This window comes from Rhincodon typus, chromosome 21 (assembly GCF_021869965.1).
Source record: "Rhincodon typus isolate 14 chromosome 21, sRhiTyp1.1, whole genome shotgun sequence".
Taxonomy (NCBI): Eukaryota; Metazoa; Chordata; class Chondrichthyes; order Orectolobiformes; family Rhincodontidae; genus Rhincodon; species Rhincodon typus.
This window is the reverse complement of record NC_063352.1, coordinates 5,928,875-5,949,559: the sequence shown is the minus strand read 5'-3', so window position 1 is coordinate 5,949,559 and position 20,685 is coordinate 5,928,875. Positions and strand designations below refer to the sequence as shown.

At 40.6% G+C, this 20,685-nt stretch overlaps 2 protein-coding genes across 2 annotated transcripts in view; both read left to right on the top strand.

Moving 5' to 3' along the window:
- Nucleotides 1-13,141, top strand: part of LOC109935637 (dynein axonemal heavy chain 3) — a 214,009-nt gene extending 200,868 nt beyond the window's left edge. Inside the window, exon 51 of the mRNA XM_048609665.1 lies at nucleotides 13,066-13,141. Coding sequence (XP_048465622.1) covers nucleotides 13,066-13,141 — 76 coding nt within the window. The remainder of the gene's footprint in view (nucleotides 1-13,065) is intronic.
- Nucleotides 1-19,670, top strand: part of dcun1d3 (defective in cullin neddylation 1 domain containing 3) — a 148,698-nt gene extending 129,028 nt beyond the window's left edge. The window contains exons 2-4 of the mRNA XM_020519099.2: nucleotides 5,847-5,931; nucleotides 13,051-13,592; nucleotides 17,142-19,670. Of these exons, the coding sequence (XP_020374688.2) occupies nucleotides 13,159-13,592; nucleotides 17,142-17,661 (954 nt within the window). The 5' untranslated portion in view covers nucleotides 5,847-5,931; nucleotides 13,051-13,158 and the 3' untranslated portion in view covers nucleotides 17,662-19,670. The remainder of the gene's footprint in view (nucleotides 1-5,846; nucleotides 5,932-13,050; nucleotides 13,593-17,141) is intronic.
- The last annotated feature ends 1,015 nt before the right edge of the window (nucleotides 19,671-20,685 follow it).

The following is a 20,685-nucleotide window of genomic DNA, read 5'->3' as shown; positions in this document are numbered from 1 at the left end:
GTTCTGAGGAAGGGTCACCGGACCCGAAACGTTAACTCTGTTTTCTCCTCCACAGATGCTGCCAGACCTGCTGAGCTTTTCCAGCAACTTTGTTTTTGTTCCTGATTTACAGCATCCGCAGTTCTTTTAATTTTTATTTTGAATAGCAGATGGGGTTTAATTTAGATAAATGCAAGTATTGCATTTTGGTAAGACGAACCAGGGCAGGACTTGTACAGTTAATGGTAGGGTCTTGGGGTGTGTGTTCAAACAGGGAGACCTAGGGGTGCAGGTATGTAGTTCCTTAAAAGTGGCATTACAGGTATGCAGGGTGGTGAAGTGTTTGGTATGCCTGCCTTCATTGGTCAGTGCATTGAGTATAGGGGTTGGGATGTCTTGTTGCAGCTGGACAGGACATTGGTGAGGCCACATTTGGAGTAAAGTTATATTTCTGGTCGCCCTGCTGTAGGAAGGATGCTATTAAACTGGAAAGGGTGCAAAAATGATTTAAAGGATGTTGTCAAGACTGGAAGGTTTGAGTTATAAGATGTGGCTGGATAGGCTTGCACTTTTCTCTCTGAAGTGTAGGAGGCTGAGGGGTGACAGTTGTTAGGGGAGCCCAAAACTAGAGGGCATAGGTTTAAGGTGAGGGGGAAAGATTTTAAAAGGGACCTGAGGGGCAACCTTTTTGCAGAGTGGTGCACATATGGAATGAGGTGCAAGAGAAAGTAGCAGAGGCAATTATAATTACAACATTTAAAAGACATTTGGATAGGCACATGGATAGGAAAGGTTTAGAAGGATACAGGCCAAACGCAGGCAAATGGGACTAGTTCAGTTTAGAAAACCTGGTTGGCATGGACAAGTTGGGCCAAAGGATCTGTTTCTGTGCTGTGTGACTCTAGGACTCCGTTGTCAACTCAGCCCAAGTTAACCACTAATTTGATGGGTTTTGTGCTCAAAATAATTGGTAGTGCTAGAAAGAAAACATACTCAGACAATTATCAGAAGGAAAGAGCATTTGTCAACAATGGTGGTACATTTTAATGGTGCAGCTGGATTAGATCGAAAGTGCGAGATGCGAGGGGATCCACACCAGATGAATATTAAAAGGAATGAAAGTGGCCCAGTTGTGAGTTTCAAATCTGAATTTAAAAATACATACACAAAGCTTAATTTTTGCTTCATTCCTTTGTGGGATGTTGCTGGCAAAGTCAGCATTTGTTGCTCTTCCCTAATTGTTTTCAAGAAGTCTAACGATGCATTGTTTCTAACACCATTTAGCAAAGACTGTGCTGGGTGGTTAGTGATGTTTAATTTGCAGTTTTGAATCCGGATCCTCACCTGAAATGTAATTGTTTTTCTTCATTCATTCGTGGGACTTGGGTATGATGGCCTGGGCCAGCATTTGTTGCCTAACTCTAACTGAACTGTCTCTTGCTTGACCATTTTCGAGGGCAGTTAAGAGTCGACTGCATTGCTGTGGGTCTGGAGTCACATGTAGGCCAGACAAGATATTTCCTTACCTAAAGGACATTAGGCTGCTTTGTTCCCTCCATAGATGTAATTGGACTCATATTTCCACCTTTTTACTGGCTTGTGTTTTTTATATGTACTTTACAAGCATGTCACGATTGAGTTGAAATGTTGCATTTATAATCTCACAACTGAGCAGTCTCTTTGTTAAATGCTTACACAAATTGTTTGGTTGCAGAAGATATTACAGGGGCCCTTTGATTACAATCATAAGGGGCCTTCATGCAATTTCCCCTGTTTAGCAAGTCAATAGTATTGTAACAGGGCTTGTATGACACATTGGTAGTGTGCTTTATCTCTGGGCTAGAAGATCTGGGTACAAGTCCAACGTGCTTCAGAGATCTGTCATAGCATCTGTGTAGGTTGATTGAAAATATCTAAAGTATGTATTGCAATGGTAACATCCCTGAAATAGTTGGGTAAAAATTGTACTAGTTTCAATTCAATTAAAAAATGTTAAATATTTCTTCTCAGTGAAAATGCTATTTTTTGTTTTACATTATGTCCTACTTCTGATTCATGTAGAACTACTTTTTATAATTTAGACTCAATGGACTGGATCTTTCTTCAATAATAACATAGCTATAATTTCTCAAGGACGTGTCAGCATTTAGTCCTCAACTCCATTGAAAAGGAAAATGTCTTGATTGTTGTAAGTTTTTGTCCAGATTAGCAGTTTTGACTGTCAAAGGGGTCTTGGTGCATTATGATATTCTTTTCTGGAACAGTGCACATACACTGTTACATCAGTTACATTAAGAGTATAAATGCAGTCAAATGGCTCTGCCTCGGTGGGGTTGGGTTGCTTTAACATTCTGCAGGGTCAAATCATCCTGTGAGATGGGTTTCAAAACGATAATTCCAAATAATATCGGAATGCCTTTTAGATTATTCCCATGAAGCAGATGTCTATGACAGAAGGAATCGTGACCAAAGTTTACTGGATAGCAAAGTCTGTTCTAAAGGAAATAGTATTAACAGCTGTTGGACAACACATTCTGTTCCTGTTGAAAATGGTGCTGACTTAGAATGTTAGTCAAGTAAAATCATATTGGTTCCAGTTATAGCCATGCATTTTTGTTTTAGCCTGAACGCTTACCAAGATAAGTACTGGATTAGGAACTGATACAGAATTTGACATTTATTAAATTTAATTTTGCTTGGTTAACCTTCTAGATGTCTTCTTTTTAAAAAGACCCAGGTCCAATGTAGACTATAAGTTAGTGCCTATACTTCGTGCAAATGAGTTGTGTCCAAGCAATGCACAGTTTGTAAAGAATATTCTCAAGGAGGAAAAAAATCTCCATCAAAAAATGTCAACGAATTGTGACTAAACTGTAAATGTGTAATCAGTCTTAATAGCCTGTACAGGAGAAATTCTTGATACATTTGTGGGGAAGGTAAATAACCACATAAAGGAAAGATACAATAGATTATTGACCTGATTATTAGATGACAGGTAACGGGAGGAAATTTGTGTGACCAGCAAGGACGAGTGGATTATCGGGTCTCTTTCTTTATTGTATGTAGTTCCAACCGTGAAATTATCTGAAACACTTCTTTTATAATGTATCTGCTGCACACTGACTTTTCATTACAAAAATAACAGTGGAATGTCCTGTTTATTAATGCGTAGCAGTGAAATCTTAATTCAGAACAAATTGGATTAGCCATTGTTGTGTGGTATTCCCCTTGCACAATGAACAAACATGAGTGTGATTTTGTTTCAAATCCAACCTGGTGTAATTTTCACACTGTGGTTAATAGGACTTGTCGTATGACCTTTCAAGAAGTGCTGTAATATTGATAATCTGATGGTAAACATGCACTGTAACAATTCGCTAGCCAGTTTCAGTTCCAAATATGGTTTCTTAATTGAGTCATGGAGGCAGTGTGGCAGAAATCAGAATCTGTTGCTAAATTTGTCTTCAGCTGCTGCACAGGAAAGACGTCATGTTTAACATTTGAATAATGTTTAGCCTGCAGAATATTAATGCAGTACATTAGAATCACCCAAATAATATAGACAAACTATAGTCATTTGTAAGAATGGGGTAGTTTTTTTAAAAGTCATATACTGTAGAATAAATGACAGATTGAATTTGACCATGCATCTTGTCAATTTGTAGAAATCTCATGTAAAGCTGAAGATGAATGTTAATACATTTTCTGGTCAGCTAAATCATTTGAGTTATGTATGAGGTCAATGAATGAGTGAATAATTGACTAAAAATATTTCAGAAAATGTGTTCAAATCAATGAAAATGCCAAGGTTAGAAGTCTTAAGGGTGCTCTTTGTTGGTATTTACTATCATAACAACAAACAGTGAACTATTTGGGGAAACGAGAAATCTGGATTCTTCCGTCTGAGTAACTGATTTTTTTTTCTGTCAATGCATTTCACCTAAAGGTACAGGCTCCTTAATGGCTTGATCTTTCAGAGGTGTTGGTGGCATTCTCCTCCAAGTTTTCTTTTACCTAAAGCATTCTTTTCAGTTCATCAGGAGGCTCTGAGTTGAGCCCCACCCCTGGACTTCAACACACCAGTGCAGTACTATGGGAGTGCCGTAATGTCAGAGATACCGTCATCTTGTTGCAATGTAACATTGCCTGTTGTGATGTTGTTTGAAGAACTGAATCTTGTTGATGCTTGGTCAACATTGCTCCCCTGATAAATACCACCAACAAATACACAAACCGATCATTTATCTTTTTTCTGCTTGTAGAGTATTTGCCACGTGCAAAATAAGTTGCTGAACCTGAATGTTAATTCATTGTCTGTTAAGCATTTTGAGGTATTGGAAAGATTTAACTGGCATTGCATAGTTAGAATTCTTTCTTAATGTATAAGCTTAATTCTGTCCATTAGAAAAATGTTCTGCTCCTGGTTTAATTTCCACTGCAGTTCCAATGACAGTAACTACTGGTTAACTATCAAAAGCAAAAACCTATATGTCGTATCTATCTTTCCTAAACTCTGAATTGCAAAGCCTATTTTATTAAGAATGAGAGAAATAGGAGGAGGAGGTAACCATTCAGCCTATTGAGTCTGTTCCACTACTCAACGGAACATGCCTAACCTTTGGTTTCAACTCCATATTTTCCCGTCTACTCTTCCTATCCTTTTCTGAAAGATCAGGAGCCACTTGCACAATTTTTTGTGGTAAAGAATTTCAAAAGTTCATACCCCTTTGAGTGAAGAAATCTCTCCTTGTCTCAGTGCTAACTGATTTAGCTCCGTACCTTGGCACTGTGCTGTCCTTATTCTAAATTTTCCAGCCAAGGGAAGCAGCATCTTGCTGGCTACCCTGTCAAGCCCTTCACAAAATGAATGAGATCATCTCTGATTCCTCTAAACTGCTTCCAGCGCAAGTCTACCCTTCCCTAAATATGGAGAACAAATTTGCACACAGTACCTAGTTGTGTTCTTGCCAAAGTCTAAAGTTAAAAGTTCAATAAAATGCATACAAGATTTTTTATAATGAATAGCATATAAATCGTTAACCAACATTAATGACACTTTTTCAGGTGGAAAAGCCTGTATGAAATAATTTTATTCTGTATTAGACATTGGTTGTGACTTGTCATCCTATCTCAGCCAATTTCTCTTCTCTCCTTCCCTCTTTCACTCTATTGCAGATGTAGGTTCCTTGCTCGGTTGTGACACGTTGAGCATTGGTCATCCCCTATTGCCTCTCTCCATCTACCACCTCCACCCCCCCAACCCCCCTTCTGTGGCTGTTTCTCGCGTTGGACTGGACAGTTGGTGTCTAGCTGCAGAGGAAATATTAATCAATATGATCCTGTTCTTTCCCCAACTCCCAATCTTTCTCACTATCCCAGAACTGGCAGAGCTGGGCCAATCTTAACACAACAGCCAGCCATACTGCTTTTCTGAGATCAACTTAAATAGCTTTAAATCGAATTGCATCATCCCTAATCTGTAACCTCGGTCTGAATTGAACTAGTACAAACTGTGGTCTTTCTACAAATAACAAGGCACGTACATTAATCGAACTCTTCTAAAAATTCACAAATTATTGATAACAAACTTGCCAGGCACGTGGATGATTGTCCACAATAGTTGTGGTTCTCAATGGTTATGGCCATTAATAGTTCAGAAAAACTAGTGACAGTAGGACTAAGAGGAGTACAATTAAGACAACATTTTCCAAATGTTTGGGCAGAAAATTCTGTAGAAGTCCAAATTCTGTAGCAGTAAAACTGAGCACACCCTAATTTAAACTGTTAAATATATAATACGCCTTACAAATACTAGAACAAAGATGAAGCTTTTTAAAATGTTGAAGTTTTTTCCGCTTGAATTTTAGAGTTTCGTGTGCTGATGTCGTAACTGTGTGTGTACAACAAACCGATATGCTACAGAGACCATCTGTAACTGCCACGTTTATTTCTGTAAGTACAGCTGTTTGTATCTATACTTTGCTTTCCAATTTGTTTGACCTGAGGTGTTTATTGTGCTGTGACAATGTGCTTGTATAGAAGCTAACTACATTTGTTTTGGGATAAATTTTACATGAGGAACCTCAAAGCTAGTTTCTGTCACTATTTGACATCCCAGTAATATTATGCTGAGGTCTTATTCTCCTGTCCACGTGGCATTTCAATAAATGACATTCGATAACTTACTCGTCAAACAGTCAGGTTCCCATTTGCTCATTTATCAACCATTCAGAAGTTCTTCTTGTGAAGCCTGAAGACCTATTCAATTAGAGCATAAGATGTGGGAGCGTAATTGGGCCATTTGGTCCACAGAGTCTATTCCACCATTCAGTCATGGCTGATGTGTTTCTCGAATCCATTTCCCTGTATCCTTTGATCCCCTACTAATCAAGAACCTAACCATATAAAAACCGGAAGAACTGCAGATGCTGTAAATCAGGAGCAAGAACAGAAGTTGCTAGAAAAGCTCAGCAGGTCTGGTAGCATCTGTGAAGAAAAAATCAGAGTTAACGTTTCGGGTCTAGTGACCCTTCCTCAAACTTAACTGACTCTGTCTTAAATACACTGTGAACTGGCCTCCACAGCCTTCTGTGGCAATGAGTTTCACAGAGTCTCCACCCTCTGGCTGAAGAAATTTCTCCTGATCTCAGTTCTAAAGAGTCATCCCTTCACTCTGAAGTTGTCCCTTTGGGTCCTAGTCTCTCCCACTAGTGGAAACATCTTTTCCATTCGATTGTATCCAGGCCTTGGTATTAAGTTTTAATGAGATCCTTCTAAACGCCACTGAGTCTTCAAATGCTCCGAATATAACAAGCCCTTCGTTCCTCGGGTCATTCTTGTAAATGTCCTCTGGACTCCCTCCAAGGTCATCGCACCTTTCCTTAGATATGGGGCCCAAAACTGCTCTCAATATTTCAAATGCAGTCTGTCCAGAGCCTCGTACAAACTTAGCAGTCTGATGCTATTTGTATTATTTGTTTTGGGATCTCATGGTCTAAACTTTTGGTCAATAAGTGTCAACATTTAATTATTGGTGACAAGTCCAGGCCAACATTTGATTCTTATGCTGTAATTGCAGGTCACTAAATGACACTGTTTTACAAGTCTCCCAGCTTCACCTCTTGATTTTTTTTTTATTTTGTTCCCTTTTTGATAACACATTTGAATATTCTTTTAGTCAATTTTTAAAGGAAATCAGGTTGCTTCTGCTATTCAATACTAATTTGGAGATGTGGTACATGAGCCAGCACCAGTGCATAACTTAAGTTGACATCTACCTATTTGCTGAAATTCCACAGCATTGGTATAAGTGGCCATCACTAAACCACGTTTTCACACCCACAACACCCTCCGTCATGCTCTGTGGCTGTGGCACTGCCACCATTAGCTTGAACAGATCTATCAGCTGAAATTGAGCATCCAGGATAACTTTGGCAGCTCACAGTTCCTATCTTATCCAAATCTTTAATCCTATAGCCTATTAGTGCTGTCGAGATTGGTGACCAAACCTGATTCAGTGAGAAGGGCAATCCAGGAAGATCGCCAACCTGATGTAGCTATAGCTGAGAACTGCATGTGTGCTAAACAGTAGAATCAATAAAAAGAAACAGAACGCTGGAGAAACTCGGCAGGCCTGGCATTAAAGTAGACAAGTGCAGCAAGCAATTAGGAAAGAAAATGGTACATTGGCCGTTTCAAATTCAGAAGCAGGCGTGTCTAACTGTAGTTGTATAGAGCCTTGGTGAGACTACACCTGGAATATCCTGTGCGTTTTTGGCCTCCTTACCTATAGAGAGGATATACTTGCCTTGGATGGAGTGCAGTAGAGGTTCACTGATACTGGGATGGTAGGACTGTCCTATGTGCAGAGATTGGTTTGACTGGGTCTGTATTCACTCGAGTTTAGGCACATGTGAGGGGATCTGATTCTAACAGGGCTGGACTAACTAGATGCAGGGAGATGTTTTCCCTGGTTGGGGAATTTAGAATGAGGGGACGTGGTCTTAGGATATGGGGTAGACCATTTAGGGTTGAGATGAGGACAATCCTCTTCACTCAGAAGGTAGTGAACCTGTGGAATTTTCTATTATAGAAAGCTGTGGAGGGCCAGTCACTAAATACATTCAAGAAAGAGGCTAATAATACTTCAGATTTTAATGGCATCAAACAGTATGCGGGCAAAGTGTTATTGAGATAGAGGATCAGCCATGATCACGTTGAATGGCGGAACAGGCTTGAAGGGCTGAATGGCCTACTCCTAGCCAGTTCAGTTGGTAGCAGTGTTGCTGAGCAGTGCTTTGTGGTGGATTTTGCAGTCCCCTACCTAAAGTGCATTTTATCTTGCTGTCCTCCATTCTCTCTCCAAGTGGTATTCAACATGGATGGGGTGGCAGTGGGGATTTCATGGGTTCTGGTGTCAATGTTGGCAGCTCATATGACAACTCTGTCCTAACTGTATACCACTGTGCTTCCATCTCCTGAGTCTGTCCTGCAAGTGGGATAGGTCAAAGCAAGGGATGGTGATAGTGGTGTCTAGGGCAGAATCATACTCATGGAATCATATCTTACAGCTGTAGGCTGTGGGACTGCTCTCCTAATTTTGGCACACGCTGGTACATCTCATTGAACAAAGCTTAATGACTGTAACAGTGAAACAATGGCACTGGCTAAATTGTTCTTGAACTGCAAAAATGCGGTGGAGGAGACAAATATAATCATTCTTTTCTAAAACATGAGAATAGAAAGGATTGAGTTTGTTCTGAATCCAATGGTTTTGTTGTAAGATGATTCCAGGGCAACTATTTGGGATGCCTACAACACAGCAAGGGAATTGCCTACTGCAACTCCCACATTAATTTGTGCTTGCGCTAAACTTTTAAATTGCAGTCAGACTTGAGAGGGTTACTAACAGTGGTTAGAGAAGGTTGTCAAAAACCTGCCAAAGGATGTTTGGGTGAGGCCATTTTTGGAGTACTGTGTACAGTTCTGTTTGCCCTGCTTAGGAAGATGTTCCAAAATCGGAGAGGGTTCAGAAAAGATTTACCAGGATGTTGCCAGGACTGGAGGGTTTACAGTTATGTGGAGAGGCTGGGACTTCTTTGACTGGAGTGTAGGAGGTTGAGGGGTGACCTTAAGGGTTTCTAAAATCATGAGGGGCATAGATAAGGTGAAATAGCAAAGGTATTTTCCCTCGGGTAGGGGAGTTCAAAACTGGGGCGTATATTTTTAAGGTGAGGAGAAAGATTTAAGAGGGACCTAAGGGGCAACCTTTTCACACAAAGGGTGGTGTATCTATGCAATGAATTGCCAGAGGAAGTGGTGGATGCAGGTACAGTAACAATATTTAAAAGACATTTGGTCAGGTACATGAATAGGAAAGGTTTAGTGGGATATGGGCCAAATGCAGGCAAGTGGGACTAGTTTAGTTTGGGAAACCCAATCGGCATGGGCTAGTTAGGTCGAGGGGTCTGTTTCCGTACTGTGGGAGTCTGAGCTCCCAGGTGGACTTTGCAGAGTCAGCTGAACAGTGTTTGCCATTGCTGTTTCTGGTGCCTGTATCACTGTCAGGTAGACCATCCACATTCATTGCTTTCTTTGGTCTTTGAAGTGGTTTGATACAGTTGAATGGGAGATGGTAAGAACTGCCGATGCTGGAGTCAGAGATAACATAGCGTGGAGCTGGAGGAACACAGCAGGCCAGGCAGCATCAGAGGAGCAGGAAAGTTGACATTTCGGGTCGGAACCCTTCTTGAGAAATTTTCTCCACACTGTGTTATATCTGATACAATTGAATAGCTTGCTAGGCCATTTCAGAGGGCAGGTATGTGTCAACCACATTGCTGTGGGTCTGGCATACTATACAGTAGTAATTTGAAAAATTGTCGTAAAATTTTGAAAAAAGAATTCCAGAGATCTGATGTTGCAAAACTGAAATTGAGTTTCTGCAAGCAATTGGCACACCTAGTGTGAGGCAAGAGACTGCACGATAAAGTGGGAGTTAATGTTTTGAGAACTGGGTTAATGAAAGCTAGCCTTAATCTCCAGAACAACTAGGGACGGGCAATAAATGCCGGTCCAACCAGTGACGCCCACATCCTACAAGTGAATAAAAACAAAATCACAGCAGAAGCTTGTAACTCGAGTGTATTGAGTAATGCCACGTGTTCCTTACATTGTGATGCAATTGATATCTGTCGCAAGGTAGGATGGCTGAGAAACAAGAGAATGGTACTTCACCATTCCTTAAAAGGAAGTTTTCTTTGTTGCTCAACTGCGTCTTGTTAACTGCTAAGATTACCGTCTTGTTAACTGCTAAGATTACCGTCTTGTTAACTGCTAAGATTACCGTCTTGTTACCTGGAAATCAGAGCTACAATGCTCACCTGTGATTCCACTGATTTTGTGGTCGTGGACTATTGGATACTTCCTTAATGCAAGTGGAATCATTAAAAACATACATTACAGAAAGAGGCTATTTGGCCCATTGTTTCTGTATTACCTCAAAGAAAGAATAGTAGCACCTAGTTTTACAGCCCTTTTTGTCCATTAACATTGGTCTGTTTCATATGTATCTGTCCAAAACCCATTTTTAAAATTATTTGTGGATTTGGCTTCCATCAACTTTTCAAGTAGAGGGTTCCTAATCCCAATATTTCCTAAATGGAAAAGTTCTCCTTGTCTAGGGGTTGTCTTACAAGGAAAATTTGTACAGGTTCAGCCTCTGTGAGAATGAGAGAGGAGTCTAAAACCCAGATCAGTTTTGGTATGTTAACTGCTTTTTTAATTTCATCTTAAGAGGGAGATATTAATGATACTTGGTAAGGAAGTGGTAAAGGCGGTCAGCATGAACGAGTTGGGCCAAAGGGCCTGTATTCTGTATTCCTCTGTGTTGAGTAGATGAGTTTTGAAGGCTCTACTTATCAAACTTTACCATCATAAATCAATGATATGGCATAACTTTGGTAGAATTGGTAATTGGATGGTTACAAACCTTGGAAGTTGAGGCCTAAGTGTGTTGTGAGTTGAGAGCTGTGTTTGCCAGTGACTGATCAGGGAGAAGGGAGTGTTGTTAGCTAACCATGTTTTTAGTTGAGTGTGGTATCTGACCTGATATGTTCACTTCCATCGTGGGGATGAGAATTTTTCTTTTATGTCAAAGGAAGTAACACAGTATTACTGCTTGTTTGTGGTAAAGAAATAAAACAAGGTACACCTGACTCTATGCAAATGGTTAACAGTGCAGCTGATGATCTAATGTTTCGACTTGAGGATAAGATTGCTCATGTTGATTCTTCAGCTGTGATGTTTAATTTTGCAGGAAGACTTTATTAACAAAGTCTCGTCATGTGTGAACTCTTCTCCCCTCTAGAGATGAGACTTCTAAGTGTTTGCCATTCCCCTGAGGCAGGTTTGTGATCAAACTTGACCATAGCAATTTATTTTTATTGTGAAGTTCACTCTATATTGACCAGGAAAACGTTGATTATGAATGCAGAATTTTTTTAAAAAAGTTCTGTTCCTTTTCATCATAGATATCATAGAATCCCTACAGTGTGGGAAGCAGGCCATTCGGCCCATCGAATCAGCCTATTCAGGGATGTTATGAAATACCTCTGGAGCAGATGGCACTTGAATCCAGATCTCCTGGCTCAGAGGTTGGAACACCGTGCCACAAGACACTCTCTGTTCTTTGTTCTTTTTTTTAAACTGGTATGAAGGTTGATGTTAGGTATCTGGACAGTTTAGCCTCTGGCCTCGAGCCGCCTTTGTGGCAGCCAATTTCTTTGGTTTAGCATAGAATCGTAGAAACCCTACAGTATAGAAGCAGAACATTCAGCCCATTGAGTCCATGCTGATCCTCCAAAGAGCATCCCACGCAGACCCACCCCTCTACCCTGTCCCTGTAACCGTGCATTTTCCATGGCTAATCCACCTAACCTACACACCCCTGGACACCGTGGGGAAATTTACCATGGCCAAACCCACACATCTTTGGACTGTGGGAGGAAACTAGAGCACCTGGAGGAAACCCACGCAGACACAGGGAGAACGTGCAAACTCCACACAGACAGTCGCCCAAGGCTGGAATCAAACCCGGGTCCCTGGCGTTGGGAGGCAACAGTGCTAACCACTGAGCCACCTTAGTGCCATTATTTTATCTGTCTGTTTGCCTGTCACCCTCCACTCTGAGTGTGGTCTACTCATGAAGGGTTTATTATTGTAGTGGTTTTCATCTCAGGTTTGCCTGTAATATAGCATCGTGCTTTAGTTGAGAAAATAAATGACTTCGCATTGAAACATGGAAAATTAGTGGGAAATGTGTGTATTTTTTGGAATGTACATACTTATTGAAGAATAAGACAACATGTCACTGCTATCATCAGTAATTGTACAAATGAATATTGAGATATAAATTGTGATCTGATGTTGCTTATTGTGAGTATCCCATGGTTTGTACTGTTGGTGTTGCCCTGGTAGTTATACCAACAGTCTACCATGTTATAGTCTTGCCTTTGGGTGTCTGCTTTTGGGCACCGAAGGAGGAATCAACCTTGAGACATTCTTTCTCATCATCCTCAAAATCTTTTCATTGGATTTGTGATCAGTTCATTTTTGCTGCAAGAATTGACAGACATTTGCAAAGGCAGTAAATGTGTAAAACCCCCAAGTTATTGGCCATCAAAGCACTTCTGTTTAAAATACAAGTTACGACTGACTGAAATTTTCACTTTAGTTAACAGATATAATAGTACTTACCAGACTTAAAGTTTTCGGTTATCTGTTACTTAGAAGATGGAGTCTTAATAAAGAATCTTTGCTATTTATGTATTTAAAATGAACGAGTTTCCAGTGGCCCAAGATTCAGCTTTGAAGAATAAAGCCAGCAGTGGGAAACTTGAGTTTGGGTCTCCTTCTAAAACTAAATTTCAATGTTTTGTCGCTTGTTATATTTGTGATATGATGTGTGTTTTAAAAGGCTCTTCTTACAAAATGGAACTACAAGCTTAAAATGGTAATTAAAGATTAACAGTGAAATGCCCAGTCAAATGTCATGATCATTTTGTTTTTCAGTTTCTTCTTAAACAGCATTCCTGATGCCAAGTTGAAGTGTATGGAGCAGCAGGAGCAGCGACGGAGTGTCACTGGAAGGGGACTGCTTTAGAGCTGCAGTTGAGAAACATGGGCCAGTGTGTCACCAAGTGCAGAAACCCCCCTTCATCTCTGGGCAGTAAAACTGGAGATAAAGAATCTGGGAGCAAATCACATGTTAAGAAAGCTGCCAGCCCTGGTGAAGAATTTAGCTCAATGTGTGCAAAGGCTTCTGGTGATATACTTGCCAATGGAACAAAGAAAACTGATGTAGTGGAATCAACCCAGCCCCAACTTGCTCACTCTGGAGACAGTAAAAAAGAAGAATCAATTTCATGTCGTGAGGAGTTCTCGCTTAAGCGAGCTGAAGAATTGTTTAGCAGGTATAAAGACGCTCATGAGGACGCAATCTTAGAGGAGGGCATGGAGTGGTTTTGCAATGACCTTTCTGTGGATCCTACTGAGTTCATAGTGTTGTTGTTAGCGTGGAAATTTCAAGCAGCTACTATGTGCAAGTTTACCAGGTAAGATGTTTGGATGTGTTTTTAAAGCAAGCACTACTGCAGTAAATGGCTGTGCTGGTGTCAGTGCAGACAGTATGAGCTGAAATGCTGTATTCACTGAGAGGTGGTTACATCAATCTGTCAACAATATGTAAGAGAGAGTGCGCGGAAGTGATTTGTCACAGCTTGGTTTGGTGAGCTGCTTTCTCAGCACTATCATTTTGGGGCTTTTCAAGCAAAATCAATGAAAATGCATGACAAGACACCATGAGAAAAATCACCGACCGTGTGATTGTTTGCTGTGTGAATCCATTGAAACTGGATGACTAGGGTTCAGTTGTGTTCCGCAAAATCCATCTCTCCATTTCCTGTCTCGCTTAATTATTAAAATTTGCAATGCTCAGTAAATCTGGTACAGTGGGGGACAGATAGCATTTTAAAAGCAGAACAGCATCTGCGTTCTAGTAGCATTTGGAAAGGCTATTATAAACGTGGACTATGTGTATCTTCAGGATGCTAGCTATACACAGTTAATGAGTGGAAACCACCAACCCGCTAGCTACGTTTCTTCTCTCAAAATTCTGGTGCAGTCCTGCTGGGCTCTTCCACCAGCTGTGGGCCGTGATCTGCTGCACGGGAGTCCTGCTGTTCCGTCTGTCCCCTGGGGAAAATGAGGGGGATCTGTTGAATTCGGCAGTGATCAACACGTGATAGGTTGGGAGGGGGAATCTGGTGTGTCTGGGCTGCAGTGTCTCCAGCTGGTGGCTGGGCTCTGAGGGAGTAGCTTCCCTGACACAGACTCCAGGCAGTGGTGTAGCGTGGGGAGCACTCTCCAGTCTGGAAAAAAGAGAGACTGTGACAAAGTGGGGCCATTTGTATTGAATGAGGTTTTAATACAGATCCTGTGATGCCGATGCTGAGCAGGATTTCTGGCGCTAATAACCGGTTACTTCAAACCGAAACAGCACTATGAGGAGTAAATAGGTCTCCCTTTAATTCTGTAGAGAAACTGTTTGCTTTGGTGGGAGAGTCTAGATCATAGGGTTATAACCTTCAAATTGTAGTGTGGCCAGTTTTGGGTGAATTCAGAAAGCACGACTTCTTGCAAAGGGTGTGGAAGTCAGTAACTGAGACACGGCTAGGTGTGGATTTTAAAACTTCAATTAATAAGAGCTTTGTTAACTAAGTGTGTTCAGAGCTATGGAACTACAATGAGCGATGGGCTTAAGATGAGTCCACATCAGCCATGGTCTAATTGAAGTGTCTGAATCACTGCAGAGACATTATCTAAGGACTTTCTTCAGACGCAATTTATCCCTCAATCAACCCATACTTTGCTGCATACTTAATTGCTTGTTTTGTGATCTTGTGCATGATTTTAGCTCACAGCAGTGACTGCATTTCAAAAGTTACTTCATTAGTGTGAAGGGTGCTATATAAGTTCTTTCTATCCTAACCTCATCATCTGAGTCTGCTGAACTTCATATACAGAAAGAATGGAATTTAAAGACATTCACCTCCATGGAACCCAGTAACATTTAAACCTTTGCATTGTCTTAGCTGTTCAGAAAGCGACAGAAGATACTTGAGGGGAAAAAAGGCTCAGTTCATTGAAATAGTCAGTTGTCCAGTGAAATCAGGTTCTGGATTAGACCACAGAAAATCCAACATTGTTCTTGCATAATTCACCAACTAATTTTGTTTCTGCTGTTTTCAGCACACAAGAATTTCAGAAATTAGTAAAAGTGAATTGCTGAGTTCTTACATTTTTTTGTTTCCTGTGTAGTAACACAGACTCCATCTGACTTTCCAATGCACAGATTTGAAAAAGATGTGCAAAAAATCTGAAATTGATAACTTTGGTATAAATCAGAAAGCTGTAGAAGGTCTGAGAGAGAAAAAGATGCTTGATTTGATGTAAACTATTCTACATGTGAACCTGATATTGACAAAATTTGCTGTTTGTTTAAAGTTTTAGCACAGATTTGTAGCTCGGGTTGTGGGTGAGGTTGTTGACTTGCTCGCTGAGCTGGCTTGTTCTTCTTCAGACGTTTCGTCACCTCTCTAGGTGACCTCATTTGTGGAGCCTCCAATGAAGCGATTTTGTTCTACTCCACTTGGAATTTATACTGTTTAGTCCGTTATGGTGAGTAGTGTCATTTCCACTTTTTGTTCTGTATGGGTTGAGAACCATGCCTCTAGGAATTCCCGTGTGTGTCTGCGTTTGGCTTGGGTTATTATAGTTACGTTGTCCCAGTTAAACTGATGGCCTTCGTTGTCCAAGAGTACTGATATTAAGGAGAGTTTGTCGTGTCGTTTTGCTGCAGCTGATGTTCATGTATTCTGATGGCTAGTTTCCTTCCTGTCTGTCTGATGTAATGTTTATGGCAGTCGTTGCATGGTATTTTGTAAACCACATTGGTTCTGCATGTTGTGGGAATGGGGTGTCCTTGTGAGTGTTTGTCGTAGAGTGCCTGTGGGCTTGCGTAGACATGCACAGGAATTCTTAGAGGCATGGTTCTCAACCCGTAATGCAATCAACAAACATATATAATTGGACCCCATATACAAACTCATACAGATCAAAAGTGGAAGTGACACTACTCACTATAACAGACCAGGCAGTAGAAATTCCAAGTGGAGTAGAACAACGTCGCTTCATTGGAGGCCTCAATGATGATGTTACATAGCATCGTGACAAAATATTTGAATGAAAACAAGCTAGGTGGGCGAGCAAGTCAACAACCTTGCTGTTTGTTTATTAGGCAAGTTGAACTTGCATGTGTTTTATAATGGATGCGAGCAAGCTCAAGTATTGACCAGCCAGAGGTTCATAGAACGTTTGTAGAATCCCTACAGTGTGGAAGTATGACCATTCAGCCCATCGAGTCCATACTGATCCTCTGAAGACTACCTCACCCAAACCAACCCTCTTTACCCAATCCTGTAACCCTGCATTTCTCGTGGCTATTCAACCTACCCTGCACATCTTTGGACTGTGGGAGGAAACTGGAGCACCTGGAGGAAACCCCCACAGACACAGGGAGAATGTGCAAACTCCACACAGACAGTCACCCAAGGCTGGAATCAAACCAGGTTCCCTGGCACTGTGAGGCAGCAGTGCTCACCACTGAGCCATCATACTGCCCTATTCACAACACTGAAACATTTTCATTTGCGTGGTCATTCATCAATACATAGAACATAGAACGTAGAACAGTACAGCACAATACAGGCCCTTCGGCCCACAATGTTGTGCTGACCTATTATCCTACTAAGATCAATCTACCCTGCATACCCTACATTTTACTATCCTCCGTGTGCCTATCCAAGAGTTGTTTAAAAGTCTCTAAAGCATCTGACGGTTAGGAGACTAATTCTGAAATTTATAATAATACAATAAAGTTAGAACCATTCTGTTAATGTAATTGTAATGGCAGTGTTAAATAAAAATATGTTGCTTATAATTTATTAAAAGGTAACTGCATCAGAAACTCTTGATTCACACACAGGCTTTTCATCTGTTTCAAGGCATTTTAATTAATCCATTTTCCTCCCTTTTTACCAAAGGAAAGAATTTGTCGAGGGATGCAAAGCATTAAATGCAGACAGTATTGATGGAATCCGTGCCAGGTTCCCAAGCCTTATGAATGAAGCCAAAGTTGAGGACAAGTTCAAGGATTTGTATCGATTTACGTTTCAGTTTGGGCTGGACTCTGAGGAAGGTCAGCGATCGTTACGGAGGGAAATAGCTGTTGCTCTTTGGAAACTGGTGTTCACACAAAACGTACCTTTCATATTGGACCAGTGGTTGAGCTTCTTAACTGAAAACCCACCCGGAATAAAGGGAATCTCTCGAGATACGTGGAATATGTTCTTAAATTTTATTCAGGTGATAGGTCCCGATCTTACAAACTACAGCGAAGATGAAGCCTGGCCAAGCCTGTTTGACACATTTGTAGAGTGGGAAATGGAGAGACGAAGAAAAGAAGGGCTGGCTGAAGAAGCATTACACTTAGTTACAGAGGCTGCAAATGTGGAAATGTTAGGACAAATCGCTACAGACTACCAAGTAACAGATGATGAGTAGTGAGCAATAACAGAAATGACAGCGTATGTAGTTTACTGCTCCTCACCACCCTCAATTGCCTTGTTGCTAAAAGGGCTACAAGATGCTGTAATAATTTATAGGCACTTTTTAAGCAATTGGGTAATACCTTTTTTAAAATGCTTGTTCACAAAAGTATGCAGTAATTCACTAGTTGCCCTAATAAAAGCAGCATCCGTTTCAGCCTTTGAATACTACTAGTGTGAAGTAGTTTGACATCGTTATTGCAGAGTTTTGTCTTTGCTTCTATAATTGTGGTGTTTTATGGAATTCCTTGGTTTAAAAAAAGGCAAATAGTGCCAGAGCTCATTTCGACAAAGTGAATGAGCGAGGTGGGGGGGTGCTGCTGTGTGTGATGCTGCTCGTAGCAGTGGAAACAGTATAAAATGAAAGACAGTATTAAACATTTACCAATTTACTGATCAAGAATTGGAGAGGTGTTGTGGCATTCAAAGTGCAAGACTCCTGCAGTTCTTCAAGCAGCCATGCAGTTTTTCAGTATATCGAGCTGGTAGCTGGGTTAGCACTGTGCTGTTGTATGTACGCTGTATACTGCGCAAGGTTTCGGGGTTTGCAGTACATGTACACAGATCACGTGTGCGCTCATCTCTGTAAAGTTTGTTTCCTTGTGTGTGCCTGATAAACACCTCGTTCTTTCAAAGTCCCCCCAGATAAAATCACAGTGATCTGGAATCTCTATCTAAAAAGCATTGTGTTTCAGCTTGTTAAGTTTACAATCCATTGTTACAATTGAGATAGTGCGACTGGTTTGCACACATGATGATATTCACCAAAACCAGTTCACTTTGGGGCACACAATGTGCATTTGTGTAGATTGCACCTGCAGGTACCATAAATGCCCCATTGATTATTTTATGCCTCAATCATGAACTCAGTCATGAGTTCAACGACGTACCTTTCTGAATAAAATCTTATCTGTGGCTGCCTTAGCATCTCACTGGAGGGAACATCATTGCTACCAGGGTATGTCAAGGTGGCTTGCTCACAAAGCTGATTGCACTATTTTCAGTCCTGGCACAGATTTAACACCGTGTATTCACGAAGCAATAGGCAGCAGGGCATAAAGGAATGGGATCAGTCCTGCAAATACTGTTGCCTTAACTAAAATCAACTGAAATGTGATTTATTTTTTCTTGAATTTATTACTGAACTACAGCTTTTTATTAATCTGAGGTTTGGCTTTTTTTCCTCCAGTGTCCATTGAAGTTTTGTGAAAATTCAAAAATGTCCATTTTACTGTATTTTTGTTACAAGAGAAATTTATAGTTGAGTGACATGTGGAAGTGTGCTTGTGACCCTACATGTCCTATTGCATTCTGCAACCTTTGGTGTGTTACATCTGTTGTGTATCTCTTACTGATTTTTACAAATGTATCAGACGACTGGTTTCTAGCTTAAAACAGGAGAAAAAAAGACTTTTTCTATTTTAATTTTGCTCTCCTTCAAAGTTATTCCAGGACTTTGGACCTTGTCTGACTGTCCTGTTTGGATAACAAAATCTTCTGTCCTTGGATTTTACACAGAATTGACTACCCTGAATTTTCTGTAGCAGGATTACAAATTTAATTCTTAAAACTCTGGTATATAATCTGTGCATTTAGCTTGTGCTACAATGTATATTTTATAGGATAAGTTTTGGTGCTTTCACTTCTGGGCTGCAGTTCTGTGGTCTGTGGGGTTGTTGTGAGTCTTGATGGTTTGTTTAGTTGTGTTGCCATACTTAAGATGCTTTCATTTCTCTTTCTGAAATTTCCTGTCCCACCCTTACATCACTTGTAGGTAATTTACTGAAATGAACAACGTTTTGCTAATGGTGTGTTTCTACCAATACACTGTCTTGTTACCATCAATTGTACATTTTATGTATTCAGATATTGTATAAATAATGGATTTATTTAAAGTTGAAATGCTTTGTATGTTTTACGTACTGATTATTTTCCAATTAAAAGAGTCAATTGCATTCTTAGCAACCTTTGTGTGTTTTTGTCAGTCTTAAAACAATTTTACAGTTGTTTTATCTTCACGTTTTGATGGAATGATGCAGGCTGGAATGTCAGAAGGTTCATGTTGATAGTCTATAGCTGTACTCCCTCCCCTCTTTCTCCCTGAATCAGCAGACTGAAGTGAAAATATCTTGCACAAGTAAAATACTCCTAGTTGCTGGAAGTTTGGAACAAAAACAGGAGAATGTGGAAAATACTGCACGGACTCCACTGGATAAGCTAAGTGAGAAGCAAAGTTTGTATTTTGTCAATGACTATTCATCAGAGCTGGGAAAAGTAAGATGTAATGAGTTTTGAGCACGTGAAAGAAAGGTGCGATGGAGTGGAGCAAAAGCAAAAGGGAGAGTCTGTAATAGGGTGGAGGGTAGATTTAAATGACAAACCTTCCCAAAATTAACTGTAATAACAGAAGTCGGCCATTTGGCCCATTGAGTCTACTCTGTCATTCAAGTGATCACTGCTGATGTGGTAATCTTCAACTTCACTTTCCTGGCTTTTCCCCATAACCTTTAATAGGGGCAAGTAACATTTGTGCCAGGCAACGTGCATCTCCAACAAGAGAATCTAACCATTTGTCCCTTCACATGTAATAATATAACTATCATTGAATTCCCCCACAATCGACATCCAGGAGAATTACCATTGACCAGATACTGGAATAAGTACTTTGGTTACAACAGCAAGTCAAATTCTAGGAATTCTGTAGCAAGTACACCAACTCCTGACTCCCCAGAGCCTGTCCACCAGCTTTCCACTTGACTGGATGGGTGCAGTTCAAACAGAAACTTAACACCATCTGGTGCACGCACACCTGTTTGACTGGCACCACATCCACATTTAGTTCGTCCACAATCAGTGCACACTGTTGCTACTGATCATTATCTAAAAGATGCACTGCAGAAATTCACCAAGGCTCCCTAGACAGCACCTACCAAACTCATGTTCCCATCTTGAAGGACAAGGACAGTAGGTACGTGCCTGT